Source organism: Bufo gargarizans, chromosome 6, assembly GCF_014858855.1.
Source record: "Bufo gargarizans isolate SCDJY-AF-19 chromosome 6, ASM1485885v1, whole genome shotgun sequence".
NCBI classification, from domain to species: domain Eukaryota; kingdom Metazoa; phylum Chordata; class Amphibia; order Anura; family Bufonidae; genus Bufo; species Bufo gargarizans.
The window spans coordinates 218,944,341-218,962,018 of record NC_058085.1 but is presented as its reverse complement, the minus strand read 5'-3'; the positions used below and the strand labels follow the sequence as shown (position 1 = coordinate 218,962,018).

Sequence of the window (17,678 nt, the reverse complement as noted above, 5' to 3'; positions counted from 1 at the left end):
ATCGGTAACAGCTACAAATGAAAAATTAAATCAGTGCAGCAATTCCAGTTGTTGCTCTTCTTCTTTTTTTTCTTCTTTGAGCAGGAAAGGGTTAAAAGTGCAGTGGTGATACACCACAAGTCCCAGAAAGCCAACAGCAGCACATAAAAGCACAGAACCTCTCTCCATGCAGTCACCAGCTAGAATGGCTGCATGCAGGAAGGTTCTGCCCTTTCCTGTGCATCTATAGCGCTACCATTAGCTGGAGCATTGTTCCAGCCATTTGCAGCGCTGGCAGGGGTCCCCCAAACACTGGTGTCCCCTGCCTTACCTCCGGTCACCTCCTTCTGACCCGCCCCTGTATAGAGCTTCAAGTACTGCGATGTGCCGGTCTTCATTGACCGACCAATTGCAGCGCTTAGAGCTGCAGGGGGGCGGTGCAGCACCATGGTTCTCTTACCCGGAATTGCTGCCTGCCAGTAAGACCAGCCATGGTGCCCTGATTCCCCCTTCATCGTTCCCCAGAGCCCCGCTGACCTTGAGCCGTAAATGTACGCCGTGGGTCCTTATGGGGGTTAACTTCAAAGGGCTATGGAAGCATCAGCAATCCACAACTAAACTGAAGCTATAAACACACAGCACAGCATAGTAGGAGAAGCAACTATAAATAAGGAAGGTTAAATTACCACATTAGCAACACCTGGAGTCAAGGGGTGTGGCCATTATCACAAACCACAGACGCCTATTGATCCACAGGGAAAACCTGTCATATCAAACCATGTGTTGCCAGTCTCACAGATCTTCTGCTACTCACTGTCACAGGGACGTCCGTATGTCTAGGTACGTTCGTGACACGCAGTGGCAGCATGTCACCATAGCCTATCATTATAAAAGTTGTTCCGAGACATTGGTGCGACAAAATGTCGTTGTGTAGCCTTAAAGGGGCAGGGTGCTGTGGAGGTCACTGTTATGGTGGCAGGGGCCACTATTAGCCCCATAGGGACACAGCCTTATTTCACCTTAAGGACCAGGCCATTTTTTTGCAAATCTGACCACTTTCACTTTAAGTGCTGATAACTTTAAAACGCTTTGACTTATCCAGGCCGTTCTGAGATATTTTTTTCATCACATATTGTACTTCTTGACACTGGTAAAATGAAGTTAAAAAAAATGTTGTTTTTGCACAATATAATACCTAATTTAGCAAAAATTAGCAAATTTCAAAGTTTCAGTTTCTCTACTTCTGTAATACATAGTAATACCCACAAAAATTGTGATGACTTTACATTCCCCATATGTCTACTTCATGTTTGAATTATTTTGGGAATGATATTTTATTTTTCTGGGCTTAGAAGTTTAGAAGCAAATCTTGAAATTTACAAAAACCCAATTTTAGGGACCAGTTCAGGTCTGAAGTCACTTTGCGAGGCTTACATAATAGAAACCACCCAAAAATGACCCCATCTAAGAAACTACACCCCTCAAGGTATTCAAAACTGATTTTACATATGTTGTTAACCCTTTAGGTGTTGCACGAGAGTTATTGGCAAATGGGGATGAAATTTGAGAATTTCGTTTTTTTTGTCTAATTTTCCATTTTAACCCATTTTTTCCACTAACAAAGCAAGGGTTAACAGCCAAACAAGAATGTATCTTTATTGCCCTGACTCTACCGTTTACAGAAACACCCAATATGTGGCCGTAAACTACTGTACGGCCACACAGCACGGCGTAGAGTGAAAGGGGCGCCGTTTGGTTTTTGGAGGGCTGATTTTTAGGGACCGGTTTATTTACACAGTGTCCTGTTTCAACCCCCCTAATGCACCCCTGGAGTAGAAACTCCCTAAAAGTGACCCCATTTTGGAAATTACGGGATAAGGTGGCATTTTTTGGGGGGACTATTTTCAGGGTACATATGATTTTTGGTTGCTCTATATTACATTTTTGTGAGGCAAGGTTACCAAAAATTTAAATTCTGAAATTTCATCTCCATTTGCCATTAACTGTTGAGGAACACCTAAAGGGTTAATAAAGTTTGTATAATCAGTTTTGAATACCTTGAGGGGTGTAGTTTCTTAGATGGGGTCACTTTTAGGGAGTTTTTACTCTAGGGGGGCTTCAAAAGGGACAACATGTCAATAAAAATGGCCATCAAATCGGCCTTCCAGAAACCATGTCGGTCTTTTTCCTTTTGCGGCCTCCCTTTTACTGATACAGCAGTTTACGACCACAAATGTGGCATTTCTGTAACCATTTCTGGACCATGTTAATCTGGGGGGTTAGGTCATGGGGTATTTTTATAGAGGAGATTATTACCGACGCAGCAATACCTAATATGTCTACTTTTAATAAATTATTTTAGTTTTTTGGGGTGTCTCAAGTCTGAGAACCAGTTTTTTTATCCGATGTCAGTGCTAAATTGGGATATAAATTTAGTACTCCATGGAAGTGTGATACTCCCTGAAGCAACCAATAATGCAGAGGCCCGGATGATCGGGGCACGTGTCACATTGAGTTGTGGTGTCCTTCCGTATCCCCCTCCTGTGACACACTCTGCACCTTTTTTGGGTTCGTCCCTTCTTTCCAGTATGGGGGACCACACCTGGAAAGTGTTGGCCAGGGACGATCTGGGCGCCTCCAGTTCCCGAAGTACTCCGGCCTGCTCTTTCCCGGTCCAAAAAGATCAGGGCCTTGAGGACTGCCTCATAGAACTGGAGGAATGTCCCTGTGCTGCCAGCTCTTCGGGATAGTACAAAAGAGTTGTACATGGCAACCTGTACAAAGTAGACCGCAACTTTTTTGTACTATGCCCGGGTTTTGCGCATGGCGTTATATGGCTTGAGGACTTGATCAGAGAGATCAACTCCTCCCATATACCGATTGTAGTCGACGATACAATCGGGCTTGAGGACCGTTGCAGCGGTACCTCGCACAGGGACAAGGGGGTATGCCGTTACCATGAATTGTGGACAGCATAAGGATATCCCTCTTGTCCTTATACCTGACCAGCAACAGGTTTTATAGTGGTAAGGGCACGGGTCGTACCCCTGGGGATAGGTACCTGGAGGGGGAGGGCAGGGAGGCAGAGTTGATTTTTCCGCACGGTCCCACAACTGGACGTGGATCTGGCGGCAAGGGACTGGAAGAAGGGGATACTGGTATAAAAGTTATCCACGTACAGGTGGAAACCCTTATCCAGCACTGAGTACATAAGGTCCCACACGAGTTTCCCGGTAACACCCAGGGTGGGGGGACATTCTGGGGGCTGAATCCGGGAATCTTACCCCTCGTATATACGAAATTCGTGAGTGTACCCTGAGGTACTCTCACAAATTTTGTATAGCTTCACGCCATACTTCGCCCGCTTGGAGGGCACATACTGGCGGAAAATGAGTCTCCCCATGAACGCAATGAGAGACTCATCAACCGCGACCTCCCTTCCAGGTACATAGGCCTCCGTGAATTTGGCCCCAAAGTGATCGATGACCGACCGTATCTTATACAGACGGTCATGGGCAGGATCACCTCAGGGGGACATGCTGCATTATCGGAATAATGCTGACATTTCCGGATGGCCTCAAACCGGGAGCGTGTCATGTCCGTACTGTAAAGTGGGGTCTGGTATAGGACGTCCCCACTCCAGTACAGCCTGACACTGGGTTTCTTGACCAGGCCCATATGCAGCACGAGGCCCCAAAATGTCCCAATTTCGGCTGCACTGACTGGCATCCAGCCACCGGGCCTGGCCAAAAAGGAGCCCGGGTGTTGAGCAACGGACTAGTTCACCGGCAGGGTACTCCTGTGGATTTAACTGGTGGGCCGGGAAACCAGTACGAGCCCTAGAGCTGCTCGTACCAGGCTGGGCCACAGGGTCCCTAACATGGCGATCCCCTTGCTCCGCCTGGCGGCGTCTCTGCCGCCTTGGGGGCTCATCATCATCGCTGGATGATGAGGAGGACGCGGATGACAACAGGAATGTGGGGTCATCCTCGTCCTCACTGGGACTCTCGGAGTCAGAGGCAAGCTGGGCGTGTATGCCTCCTCGGCCGAGAATGTCCGGCAGGCCATAGGGGAGTGTGTATGTGCGTGTGTGTAAATCTTTATTTTGTGCGCGTGCGCGTGTGTGTGGGGGCACAGGTGTTCACGAACTCACCCTAAAACTAAAAAAAAAAGGCCAAAAAATGTGGAAAAAAAAAATCAAAACCGCTGATCAACCGTCCGAAGTTGATCAGCGGTGGGGTGTGCGATGCGCTAACAGTGTCCGGACGCTAAGAGTGCCGGCCACAGTCAGCGTACACAAAAAATAAAAATAAAAAATAAAGCCTGCACTCCAAAAAGTGTTGGTGGTGGTTGGGGGGGGGGGGGGATAAGCGGCAGCACCCCTTGGGGGGGTCTAGGGTCACACAGTTGTGCTGTGGACCCCAGACACCCTAACTTAGGGTGATGCAATAAAAGTTGAACAAACTAACTTTCCCTTTTTTTTTCCCTGCCTAACCCAAACTTTGCCTATGCTTTCCCTATGTACCTGAAGTTCAGATGGGGGGTGCTGGGGCACAGATTGGGTCCTGGGGGGCACTGATGTGGTGATGCTGGCACCGATAGACGACACGTGCAGGCAGCTCCTCTCTTCTCCGGCTCCGGAACACAAAAGGAGGAGGAGAGGAGCGCCTGCATCTTTTGAATCTGCCGCCGTCCTGCCCACAGACCAATCAGAGGCGATCCTGAGAGGTGATCGCTGGATGGTGATGGGTGGGGTGAAATCACACCACCATCACCATCCTGTTCCGGGTTATCGGGTCTTCAGAGACCCGAATAACCCGGAAACGCAGAAAACCGCAGGTCTGAATTGACCTGCGATTTTCTGCGATCACAGATATGGGGGGGGAGGGGGGGCATTTAGCCTAGGTGCCTGCTCAATGATTTGAGCAGGCACCGGGTTCTGATCACCGCCCGCCCGGCAGCAGTGATCGGAACCATACATGACGTACCGGTACGTCATGTGTCCTTAAGAGGTTAAAGGGGCAGCTGCTGTGGAGGTCACTGTTAAGGGGGCAGGGGCCGCTAATATATGCTGTGGAGCTCACTGTTAAAGGGGCAGGCACTGCGGAGGTCACTGTTAAGGGGCATGGTACTGTGAGTCACTGTTAAGGGAGTGGGGTATTAACCCCACAGGTGCGGCATCTGAGGGTTAATAGCGGCGGATCGCAGCGGGCAGTCATAGAGGCTGGGTATGGGATATGGCCGGCACCCGCAGCACAGCCTGCCCCCAAAGCCAGCTGAAACTCTATAGTGCAAAGAAGAAGCCATTTCTAAGCAAGAGCCACAAGCTCAGGCGTTTTCACTGGGCCAGGGATCATTTAAAATGGAGTGTGGCAAAATGGAAGACTGTTCTGTGGTCAGACGAGTCACGATTCGAAGTTTTTTGGAAATCTGGGACGCCATGTCATCCGGACCAAAGAGGACAAAGACAACCCAAGTTGTTATCAACGCTCAGTTCAGAAGCCTGCATCTGTGATGGTATGGGGTTGCATGAGTGTGTGTGGCATGGGCAGCTTTCATGTCTGGAAAGGCACCATCAATGCAGAAAAATATATTCAGGTTCTAGAACAACATATGCTTCCATCCAGATGTCATCTCTTTCAGGGAAGACCCTGCATTTTTCAACAAGATAATGCCAGTCCACATTCTGCATTAATCACAACATCATGGCTGCGTAGGAGAAGGATCCGGGTACTGAAATGGCCAGTCTGCAGTCCAGATCTTTCACCTATAGAGAACATTTGGCACATAATAAAGAGGAAGGTACAACAAACAAGGCCCAAGACGATTGAACAGTTAGAGGCCTGTATTAGACAAGAATGGGAGAGCATTCCTATTTCTAAACTTGAAACTGGTCTCCTCGGTCCCCAGACGTCTGAGTGTTGTAAGAAGAATGGGAGATGCCACACAGTGGTGAAAATGGCCTTGTCCCAACTTTTTGGGGATTTGTTGACACCATGAAATTCTGATTCAACATATTTTTCCCTTTAAAATTGTACATTTTCTCAGTTTAAACATTTGTTCCGTGATTTATGTTCTATTCTGAATAAAATATTAGAAGTTGGCACCTCCACATCATTGCATTCAGTTTTTATTCACAATGTGTATATGCGGTCAACACTGTAACAGAAAAAAAAAGTGCAATTTGCCATTTTTTTTGTCACCTTGTCCCGACAAAAATTAGATTAGGACTGTTCTATTATGGTCCAGACGTTCCATAAAATCTGGAATGCACGCAGGTTTTTGGGTGTTTTATTTTTTTCACATGGTATTGAGTATCGCAATGCTTTTTTAGTGTCGAAATAGAGTAAAAATTTGGGTATCGTGACAACCCTAGGTAAGGCTACTTTCATACTAGCGACAGGACGGATCCGACAGGCTGTTCACATCTGTCCTGCCCCTATTTCGCCATGCCGCCCATTGACTATAATGGGGACGGGGGCGGATCTCCGGCAGTGCATGGCAAAAGGCCTCTGGACTAAAAGTACTGCATGTCTGGCAACCTCTCGCCGCAAACTGCCATGCTGTGCCAGAGCTCCGCCCCCGTCCCCATTATAGTCAATGGGGACGGAGCGGCGGCACGGCGAAATAGGGTGAACAGCCTGTCGGATCCATCCTGCCGCTAGTGTGAATGTAGCCTAAAACGTGAGGTATTATTATTTTTTATTTTTTTTTTTTTAATTTTTATTATTATACCGTAATTATATGTATCTACTACATTCTTCAGGTTAGGAGCCAATGGCTCCTTGATATTTTTTTTAGTCTGGAGCCCTGAGACAGTTGCGGTAGAGACCTGGCAGCATCACCAGGGATGAAACCTAGCGTCTGGTGATGTCTATGCGTTCCAGACTTCAGGCTGTAATTGACTGCAAAGGATTTGCAACCAAGTATTAAAAAGTGAAAGTTTGATTTATGATTATTATTCTGTCCCATTACTTTTGGTCCCTCAACAAGTGGGAGGCACATATGCAAACTGTTGTAATTCCTACACCGTTCACCTGATTTGGATGTAAATACCCGCAAATTAAAGCTGACATTCTGCAGTTAAAGCACATCTTGTTTGTTTCATTTTAAATCCATTGTGGTGGTGTATAGAGCCAAAGATTTTAGAATTGTGTCTATGTCCCAATATTTATGGACCTGTAGATCATTTCTATGGGATCACTGCTACTCAGCGATCCTGGCCGTGACGGGTGTCGTGTGACCAGTGTTGCCATGTAGCCCTTACCTTATGCCTGGGCTACACTAACTTTTTGTAGTGCAACTAATTGATTTTAACTATTCAATGACAGCTGCAGTCCACAAGATTGCATTCATATGGACTACAGCTATAGTTAAAATCAGTCAGTTGCGCTACAGAAAGACGCAGTATAATTTGCTAATTTATCTGATCCCATGATGTTTGGGAAAGTAAGATAATGTGTAATGCTGTGCTACTCAGCCAGCGTATCTAAGCCTGTCTAGGGTGATACTGTAGCAGATACATAGCCTTTGCAGCATAGCATTATATATTATAGGCTTAGATACACTGAATAAATCGCCTGTCTCAAATGCATAAGTCTAACAGCACAATATCACACATGATAGGGCCTTTTATCCAGTATATGTAAGCCTATATGAGTTATCAGGCTCTGTCTGCTGACCTCACAGGCCTAGACTGTGGGGGCAGGGCTTGTATGCACACAGCTCACAGACCTCGAATGTGGGGGCGGGGCTTGTATGCACACTGAGCTGCCAGTCACAAGATGGCCGCTGTTTTCTCTCATAACATAATGACTGAATTTACTGTTATGCTTTCAAAGGTACAGGTGAAACTCGAAAAATTAGAATATCATGCAAAAGTCCATTTATTTCAGTAATGCAAATGAAAAGGAATTGCATTAACCACCTCCGGACCGCCTAACGCAGATGTGCAGTCCGGAGGTGGCAGCCCTGCGCAGAGTCACGCATATATGCGTCATCTCGCGAGGGCCGGGATTTCCTGTGAACGCGCGCACACAGGAGCGCGCGCGCTCACAGGAACGGAAGGTAAGCGAGTGGATCTCCAGCCTGCCAGCGGCGATCGCTCGCTGGCAGGCTGGAGATCCGAATTTTTTAACCCCTAACAGGTATATTAGACGCTGTTTTGATAACAGCGTCTAATATACCTCCTACCTGGTCCTCTGGTGGTCCCTTTTGTTAGGATCGACCACCAGAGGACACAGGAAGGTCAGTAAAGTCGCACCAAACACTACACTACACCCCCCCCCGTCACTTATTAACCCTTTATGAACCCATGATCACCCCATATAAACTCCCTGATCACCCCCCTGTCATTGATCACTCCGTCAGGCTCCGTTCAGACGTCCGTATGATTTTTACGGATCCACGGATAGATGGATCGGATCCGCAAAACACATGCGGACGTCTGAATGGAGCCTTACAGGGGGGTGATCAATGACAGGCGGGTGATCACCCATAAACACTCCCTGATCACCCCCCTGTCATTGATCCGGGAGTCTATATGGGTGATCACCCCCCTGTAAGGCTCCATTCAGACTTTTTTTTGGCACAAGTTAGCAGAAATTTTTTGTTTTGTTTTTTCTTACTAAGTCTCATATTCCACTAACTTGTGTCAAAAAATAAAATCTCACATGAACTCACCATACCCCTCACGGAATCCAAATGCGTAAACATTTTTAGACATTTATATTCCAGACTTCTTCTCACGCTTTAGGGCCCCTAAAAAGACAGGGCAGTATAAATACCCCACATGTGACCCCATTTCGGAAAGAAGACACCCCAAGGTATTCCGTGAGGGGCATATTGAGTCCATGAAAGATTGAAATTTTTGTCCTAAGTTAGCGGAAAGTGAGACTTTGTGAGAAAAAAAATAAAAAAATTCTAGGAACTCGCCAGTCCCCTCATTGAATACCTTGGGGTGTCTTCTTTCTAAAGTGGGGTCACATGTGGGGTATTTATACTGCCCTGGCTTTTTAGGGGCCCGAAAGTGTGAGAAGAAGTCTGGGATCCAAATGTCTAAAAATACCCTCCTAAAAGGAATTTGGGCCCCTTTGCGCATCTAGGCTGCAAAAAAGTGTCACACATCTGGTATCGCCGTACTCAGGAGAAGTTGGGGAATGTGTTTTGGGGTGTCATTTTACATATACCCATGCTGGGTGAGAAAAATATCTTGGTCAAATGCCAACTTTGTATAAAAAAATTGGAAAAGTTGTCTTTTGCCAAGATATTTCTCTCACCCAGCATGGGTATATGTAAAATGACACCCCAAAACACATTCCCCAAATTCTCCTGAGTACGGCGATACCAGATGTGTCACACTTTTTTGCAGCCAAGGTGGGCAAAGGGGCACATATTCCAAAGTGCACCTTTCGGATTTCACCGGTCATTTTTTCACACATTTCGACTGCAAAGTTCTTCTCACACATTTGGGCCCCTAAATTGCCAGGGCAGTATAACTACCCCACAAGTGACCCCATTTTGGAAAGAAGACACCCCAAGGTATTCCCTGAGGGGCGTGGCGAGTTCCTAGAATTTTTTATTTTTTGTCGCAAGTTAGTGGAATATGAGACTTTGTAAGAAAAAAATAAAAAGAAAAAATCATCATCATTTTCCGCTAACTTGTGACAAAAAATAAAAAGTTCTATGAACTCACTATGCCCATCAGCGAATACCTTAGGATGTCTACTTTCCGAAATGGGGACATTTGTGGGGTTTTTCTACTGTCTGGGCATTGTAGAACCTCAGGAATCATGACAGGTGCTCAGAAAGTCAGAGCTGCTTCAAAAAGCGGAAATACACATTTTTGTACCATAGTTTGTAAACGCTATAACTTTTACCCAAACCATTTTTTTTTTTTTGCCCAAACATTTTTTTTTATCAAAGACATGTAGAACTATAAATTTAGCAAAAAATTTAGATATGGATGTCGTTTTTTTTTTTTGCAAAATTTTACAGCTGAAAGTGAAAAATGTCATTTTTTTGCAAAAAAATCGTTACATTTTGATTAATAACAAAAAAGTAAAAATGTCAGCAGCAATAAAATACCACCAAATGAAAGCTCTATTAGTGAGAAGAAAAGGAGGTAAAATTCATTTGGGTGGTAAGTTGCATGACCGAGCGATAAACGGTGAAAGGAGTGTAGTGCCGAAGTGTAAAAAGTGCTCTGGTCATGAAGGGGGTTTCAGCTAGCGGGGCTGAAGTGGTTAATGCAGCTTTAAAATTAGGGTCCTGGTACCATTTTTTTTTTTTTTTTTTAGACAGAGTACGAGTATCGATACTTTTTATTTAAAGGGTTTCTACCACTTAGGTGTCACATATTTGGCTGTCAGACACTAGCGATCCGCTAGTGTCTGCTCTGGCCAACCATCCTAATATAATTGCTTTTGGGACGGTGGTTTGGCTAAAAAAACTACTTTTATTAATATGCTAATGAGCCTCTAGGTGCTATGGGGGCGTCATTAGCACCTAGAGGCTCCGTCTACCTTCAGAAACTGCCGCCGCCGAGCGCGTCCCTCCAGCCCGCCCATCTCCTCCTGAATGCGATCCTCGTATGTATTCTGCGCATGCGCAGTGAATGTCTGACCGCTTCCTTGCTCAGACATCTCCACTGCGCCTGCGCGATGACGCCATAGTGCTCCGAGGAACAGGCGCAGTGGAGATGTCTGAGCAGGGAAGCTGTCAGACATTTACTGCGCATGCGCAGAATACATACGAGGATCGCATTCAGGAGGAGATGGGCGGGCTGGAGGGACGCGCTCGGCGGCGGCAGTTTCTGAAGGTAGACGGAGCCTCTAGGTGCTAATGACGCCCCCATAGCACCTAGAGGCTCATTAGCATATTAATAAAAGTAGTTTTTTTAGCCAAACCACCGTCCCAAAAGCAATTATATTAGGATGGTTGGCCAGAGCAGACACTAGCGGATCGCTAGTGTCTGACAGCCAAATATGTGACACCTAAGTGGTAGAAACCCTTTAAGTACTCACCGATACCAATTATAACAATTAAATAAATAACACATTTATTTTGTGACCACTGACCAACCAAAGATCCAAAAAACAGCCCACAGCCTCTCATCAGCACCCCGGCCTCTCCCTCTTATCAGCCCCCTCTGGTAACTCAACCCCCCTCATTGGTGGCAGTGGGCAGTGCGCCCCCCCCTCCCTCCCCAGTATTAATCATTGGTGGCAGTGGCCACAGGGTCCCCCTCCTCCTCCTCCCCCCCCATCATTGGTGGCAGTGGGCAGTTCCGATCGGAGTCCCAGCAGTGTAATGCTGGGGCTACGATCGGTTACCATGGCAGCCAGGACGCTGCAGAAGTCCTAGCTGCCATGGTATGTCAGTGAGCAGCATTATACTCATGTGCGCGGTGGCCGCCGGGCGCTCCTTCTTCTGTCTGTGCGGCGCATCGCTAATGCTTATAGCTCACGTGCGCCGTGGACGCAGGGTGCTCCTTCTGTCTGTGCGGCGCATTGCTAATGCTTATAGCATTAGCAATGCGCTGCACAGACCTAGGAGAAGAAGGAGCGCCCGGCGGCCACGGCGCACGTGAGTATAATGCTGCTCACTAACATACAATGATTAATACTGGGGAGGGGGGCGCACTGCCCACTGCCACCAATGCAGAGACTGAAGAACATTACCGGCACCCGACCTCTGAGAGGACACTGTGATCCGCGCAATTAACCCCTCAGGTGCCACACCTGAGGGGTTAATGGCGCGGATCACAGCGTCCTCTCAGAGGTCGGGTGCCGGTAATGAGAGTCACATAATTCCTTCCCCCACGCCGAGCTGCTGAGAGCGCCGCCGCAAGCGGCCAGTAGGTATCGGCGGTGGTATCGGGGACATTTGCACGAATACAAGTACTCTGCAAATGTCCAGCATCGGTCCCAATACTGATACTGGTATCAGTATCGGGACATCCCTAATTAAAATTAAAGTTTTGTGAAAAAGCTCAATATTCTAGGCTCAAAGTGTCTCATTTTAGTCTGCTAATTAATTCATATCCCCTGAGCAAAGGGTACCTCAAAATTGTGACTTTGGGGTTTCATAAGCTATAAGCCATAATTATCCAAATTATAACAAATAAAGGCTTCAAATATCTCGCTTTGCATGTAATGAGTCTATCTCATATGTTAGTTTCACCTTTTAAGTCGCATTACTAAAATAAATTAATATTGCACAATATTCTAATTTGTGTTTAATTGTACCTCCTCCCTATTGTTATATAATTTTGTATACTCCGTGGTGACAGGGTCTCTTTAAGGTGAAATATGGCGGGGTCCTGAAAGGGTTAATAGTTTGTTGAAATGTCACTTTTTATATATTTTGATTTTTGATTTTCTTCTAGAATGACTGGTGCTTGTCACAAAAAGTGTGTCCCCCCTCACTACAAGGAACCAGAGTTGTCCAAGGGAGAGAGTGTATGCCTCGACCGCTGTGTCTCTAAATATCTTGATATCCATGAACGAATGGGCAAGAAACTCACAGAACTTTCAATGCAAGATGAAGAGTTGATGAGGAAGATACAGCAGGGTGTGGGACCTGCATAGTAGCTTTTGACATAGTTCACAAGTCTGCTTTGTGTATGTTTAACTGTTCTAGTCTTTTCTAGTTGTACACATTGTACAATGTATTTTATTTTGCATTCATTTGTTGGTTTCAGGTACAGCATTAGAAAACAATAAAATGTTCCTGTAACATTAATCTGTATGGTACGTGTAGAAATCATTGTCTCTCATAATGGATCCTTTTGGGCTAACAATATTGATAACCTATTGAGATTATCAATATCAGATCAGTCGGAGTCTGTAAAGGGAAGTGTTGTGTGTGCGTGTGGGCAGACATAATATAATAGGCAATAAAACATAACATCTTATTTGTGACGTAATTGTTTTCACGTATATTCTTCAGCTTTCTCATTGGGATCCCTTTTCTGTCCAGGGAGGAAGCTCCTCTGTTGAAAGCTTGCTCCTACAATAGGTACTCACTTATTCGCTTGACTTCTCTATAGTCCATATAATACTGTACATGGTTGTAAATATACATCCCTATTCACTATACTTTCACCATTCTCTCTTTCCCCTTCTTTAACCCCCCCCCCCCCCCCCTTATTTTTTTTTATATCTTTTCTTTATCTAAGTTCTGGTCCTTGGCAGAGATGACTCTCTTGACAGTTGGATCTCTAAATGTCTGGGGATTCCGTACATCTCACAAAAAGGACACACATTCTTTATCACATGCTTAAACAGAAGGTACAAGTTGTCCTTTTGCTAGAGACACCCTTTAAGGAGGGACATGTGCCATCGCTCATGGAGAGATATTTCCTGCAATGGTATCATAACCTGAGTCATAATCACTGCAAGGTTCTGGTGGATGTCAAAATGGATGGTGAGGCAAACCGAATGATCACAGCACTCGTCTAATAACTGGCTTTCTCTGGGTGCTTGTCTAGATTTGTTCCCAGCTTCACCTCATGAACACTTTCATCCATAAATATACAAATTGACAGCACTCCAAAATTGAAGTTGAAAATCTGCGACTTGTATTCAGCCGGACATGATATGCGATACATTAAGGCAACGTTTCGGGCTATAGGTAGCCCTTCATCAGGCTATGAACAGAAATATAACAAATTATCAATTAAATGAAAACTTAATTATGATACAGATTAAACGCAAAAACAGATAAAAGTTGTATGAATTACAGGTCAACATGATTATATATGATCCATGATTTATTTTCTGTAATAAACATGATCAAAAATTCATAATTTGACTTTACATAATCCGGAATTATTTTGTGATAGACATAATGCAGCTATACACTATATAGAACAGTATGGGGTCTTGACAAGTTCCCCAAGTACTAGAACCACATGTCTAGCTAGGAAAACTGGCTGAGTAAGTAAGTAAATCCATAATTACAAGTAATTTAAAGAGACAGTGTAAAGAATGAAAACCTGGAGGGTAGAGGACTAAAATGAGCAACAGAGGAAAGCGGCAACCATAGGTAACAGGAGATAAACCTTTGTTTCTTATTATTGAGCTTACCCTAGTGAGTGGACGCCGGCGCTGAACTGAAGGAGTGGAAAGCGCTAACTTATATGGTCCTGATAGGCAGGGCAACATGGGCAGGACCCCTAGAGTGAAGGCGCACATGACCAGGGCTCCGGAAAGATGCCAAAGCTAAAAGATGTGATCACGCATGCGCAGTTGGCGCTGAGGTTATGATCGCCATCTTGGAATAGGGCAAAAGCTGATATACACGTAGGGGGCCTGCTGGGCGCTATCACGCAGGCGCATAAAGTGCTGTGGCTCAAATAAGTACTTGATAGTGAGGCAGGAACTTTGTAGTGATGCAGAAACTTATACTCACATGGTTTGTTAAAACTAAAAGAATGATAGAGTAGCCCTAACATCCACAAGGTTGATGACCTACTAAATCAGAAAACCATCAGGAAGGAAATATATTATGGAACAAAAGTGTGGATGCCTTTGTAAAGTGTTTTTCATATATATGTATATCTCAAACCGCACAAACAATAAACCTATGGCAACCTGACAATTAACCCACGCAGGGAGAAAAACAAGTCTTAGACTTATGTATTTGAGACAGGCGATTTATTCAGTGTATCTAAGCCTATAATATATAATGCTATGCTGCAAAGGCTATGTATCCGCTACAGTATCACCCTAGACAGGCTTAGATACGCTGGTTTAGTAGCACAGCATTACACATTATATTACTTTCTCAAACCCTTAGAGCATGCTTTACGAGTGTCACCACTCGCTATTATAGTGCACCTTCACTCTAGTGGACCAGCAATATAAGGCCCCTTTCACACGAGCGAGTTTTCCACATGGGTGCAATGCATGATGTGAACACATTGCATCTGCACCCATTAATTTCTATGGGGCTGTGCACACGAGCGGTGATTTTCACGCATCACTTGTGCATTGCATGAAAGTCGCAGCATGTTCTATATTCTGCGTTTTTCACGTAACGCAGGCCCCATAGAAGTGAACGGGGCTGCGTGAAAATCGCAAGAAAGTGCGGATGCGGTGCGAATCTTATGCACGGTTGCTAGGAGATGATCAGGATGGGACCCGATCATTATTATTTTCCCTTATAACGGTTGTAAGGGAAAATAATAGCATTATTAATACAGAATGCATAGTACAATAGGGCTGGAGGCGTTAAAAAAATAATAATTTAACTCACCTTAATCCACTTGATCGCGCAGCCCGGCTTGTCTTCTGTCTTCTTCTTTGAGGAATAGGACCTTTGATGATGTCACTGCGCTCATCACATGGTCCGTCGCCTGATCCATCGCATGGTAAACGATCATGTGATGAGCGCAGTGATGTCATCGAAGGTCCTATTCCTCAAAGAAGAAGACAGAAGAGAATCTGGACTGCGCGATCAAGTGGATTAAGGTGAGTTAAATTGTTTTTGTTTTTTTTTAACCCCTCCAGCCCTATTGTACTATGCATTCTGTATTAAGAATGCTATTATTTTCCCTTATAACCATGTTATAAGGGAAAATAATTAAATCTACACAAGACCTAACCCAAACCAGAACTTCTGTGAAGTTCGGGTACCAAACATGCCGATTTTTCTCACACGCGTGCAAAACACATTACAATGTTTTGCACCCGTGCGGGAAAAAACGCAAACATGGAACGCAATCGCAGTGAAAACTGACTTGTTTTAGTGTCAAAAATCGCACCATTTTCCCTGAACGCATCCGGCCCCAATCCGCAACGCCCGTGTGAAAGGGGCCTAAGAGGTTTTGGGATTGAGGGAGACTTTTTTTTTAATATTCTAATTAATGTTGTAGACCACTCTCTTGCCTTCTGCATGCTAGGTCCTCGCAAACGTTTGTTTCCCATATCCAAAAACCTGATGGCACTGATACCCACAAACCCTTAGGCCCCTTGCAGACGCACGATATGGATTAGGTCCAGATGCGTTCAGTAAAAAATGCGCAATTTCGCAAGCAAGTTCATTCAGTTTTGCCTGTGATTGCGTTCAGTTTTTATCATGTGGGTGCAATGCGCATTGATGCGTTTTTCATGTGCGTGATAAAAATACTGAAGGTTTACAAACATCTCTTAGTAACCATCTGTGAAAAACGCATCGTATCCGCACTTGCTTGCGGATGCAATGCGATTTTCACGCATCCCCATTCACTTTTATGGGGCCAGCATTGCGTGGAAAACGCAGAATATAGAACATGCTGCTATTTTTCATGCAACGCACAAGTGATGCGTGAAAAGCAACGCTCATGTCCACAGACCCATTCAAATGAATGGATCCTGATTCAGTGCGGGCGCAATGCATTTGTATCACGCATCCCCCAACATAGGCTGATATGCAACGTTTCCTCCCGTTGGAGTTCCACCCTCCATATGTTGGACAGACTATACAAACAGACAAAGGCTATAAACGATTTCTTGATGATCCAAGCGGACTAGAGTACTCCCCTGTGTAACTTCGATGTCAGTCAGTGGCAGCTCATGCTTGACACCTGCCGCTTGCTCGGGCCCTTTGAGGAGGCCACGTTATTTGTCAGTCACCAGGACTACGGGATGAATAATGTAATTCTACTGCTTCATCTCCTGGAAGAGATGCTGGTAAATATGACTGGTCAGGGGACTGGAGACAAGGCGCCTACATCTCACGGCCACATGAGCCCTGTGGGGGCTGAACTGGAGGAGGACATTACAGCACAAGCAATGTGTAGCGAATAGTGATGAGCGGCAGGGGCTATATTTGAATTTGCGATATTTCAAGAATATTTCGTCGAATATTTGCCTTATATTCGTGAATTCAAGATTATTTTATTGAATGCGAAAAATTAGCAATGTAAAAATCGTGTTATGCGAATCAGTAACGCAAAATACTGGCTACATTTTTCAAGCTGCTAGAAGTTTCATGAGTTTCTCCTGAGACTGGAGAAAATGGTTGGCACAGACAAAACATTACAATAGCTTTTTATGCAGATAGTCAAGTGCTCCAATATATTTGCGATTGTGCTAATCGGCAGTGATTCGAATATTCTTTTGCACTACGTGCAACTTCACATTTTAACAGGTCTGACTACAGATTACTGATTGATGCACTAAGTATTTTTGTGAACTTGACATTGCTTCCTTCTCATTGGCCCACAAGCAAGAAGCAGAGAGGAATCGTGTTCAGATGGGAAAAAATGCCGAATATTCAATAACGAATATATAGCACTATATTCTAAATATTTGCAAATTCTCAAAGTGGCTATATTTGCAATAAAAATCACCATTTGAATATTTGTGCTCAACACTAGTGTTCAAAATGGGTGGTTTTTCAACACAGGTGACAGGAGAGGAGGAGCATTAGCAGGCAGAGGAGCTACAGGGTGATGAGGAATATGAGGCAGAGGACCCTGACATACCGTGGCAGTATGCAATGGAGATGGAGGCAGGTAGTCCCTCCGAGTCACTTGCACAAATGGTCCGATGCATGCTCTCTTGCTTGCGTAGTAACAGCCGAACTGTCACCATTCAGCAGACAGATGACTTCTGGCTCTCCATCTTGTTGGACCCTCTCTACTGGTCCAAAATTGGGGCTTTTTTTAAATTTTTTTAACACCCGCTGAGAGCGAGGACAATCTGAACTAC

The 17,678-nt window shown here is 45.0% G+C and overlaps 1 protein-coding gene across 7 annotated transcripts in view; it reads left to right on the top strand.

Annotated features, from left to right (window-relative positions):
* Nucleotides 1-12,723, top strand: part of TIMM10 (translocase of inner mitochondrial membrane 10) — a 63,062-nt gene extending 50,339 nt beyond the window's left edge. For all 7 annotated transcript variants that reach the window (XM_044299925.1, XM_044299927.1, XM_044299931.1 and 4 more), the window contains one exon: nucleotides 12,368-12,723. In XM_044299925.1, coding sequence (XP_044155860.1) covers nucleotides 12,368-12,569 — 202 coding nt within the window. In that variant the 3' untranslated portion in view covers nucleotides 12,570-12,723. The remainder of the gene's footprint in view (nucleotides 1-12,367) is intronic.
* The last annotated feature ends 4,955 nt before the right edge of the window (nucleotides 12,724-17,678 follow it).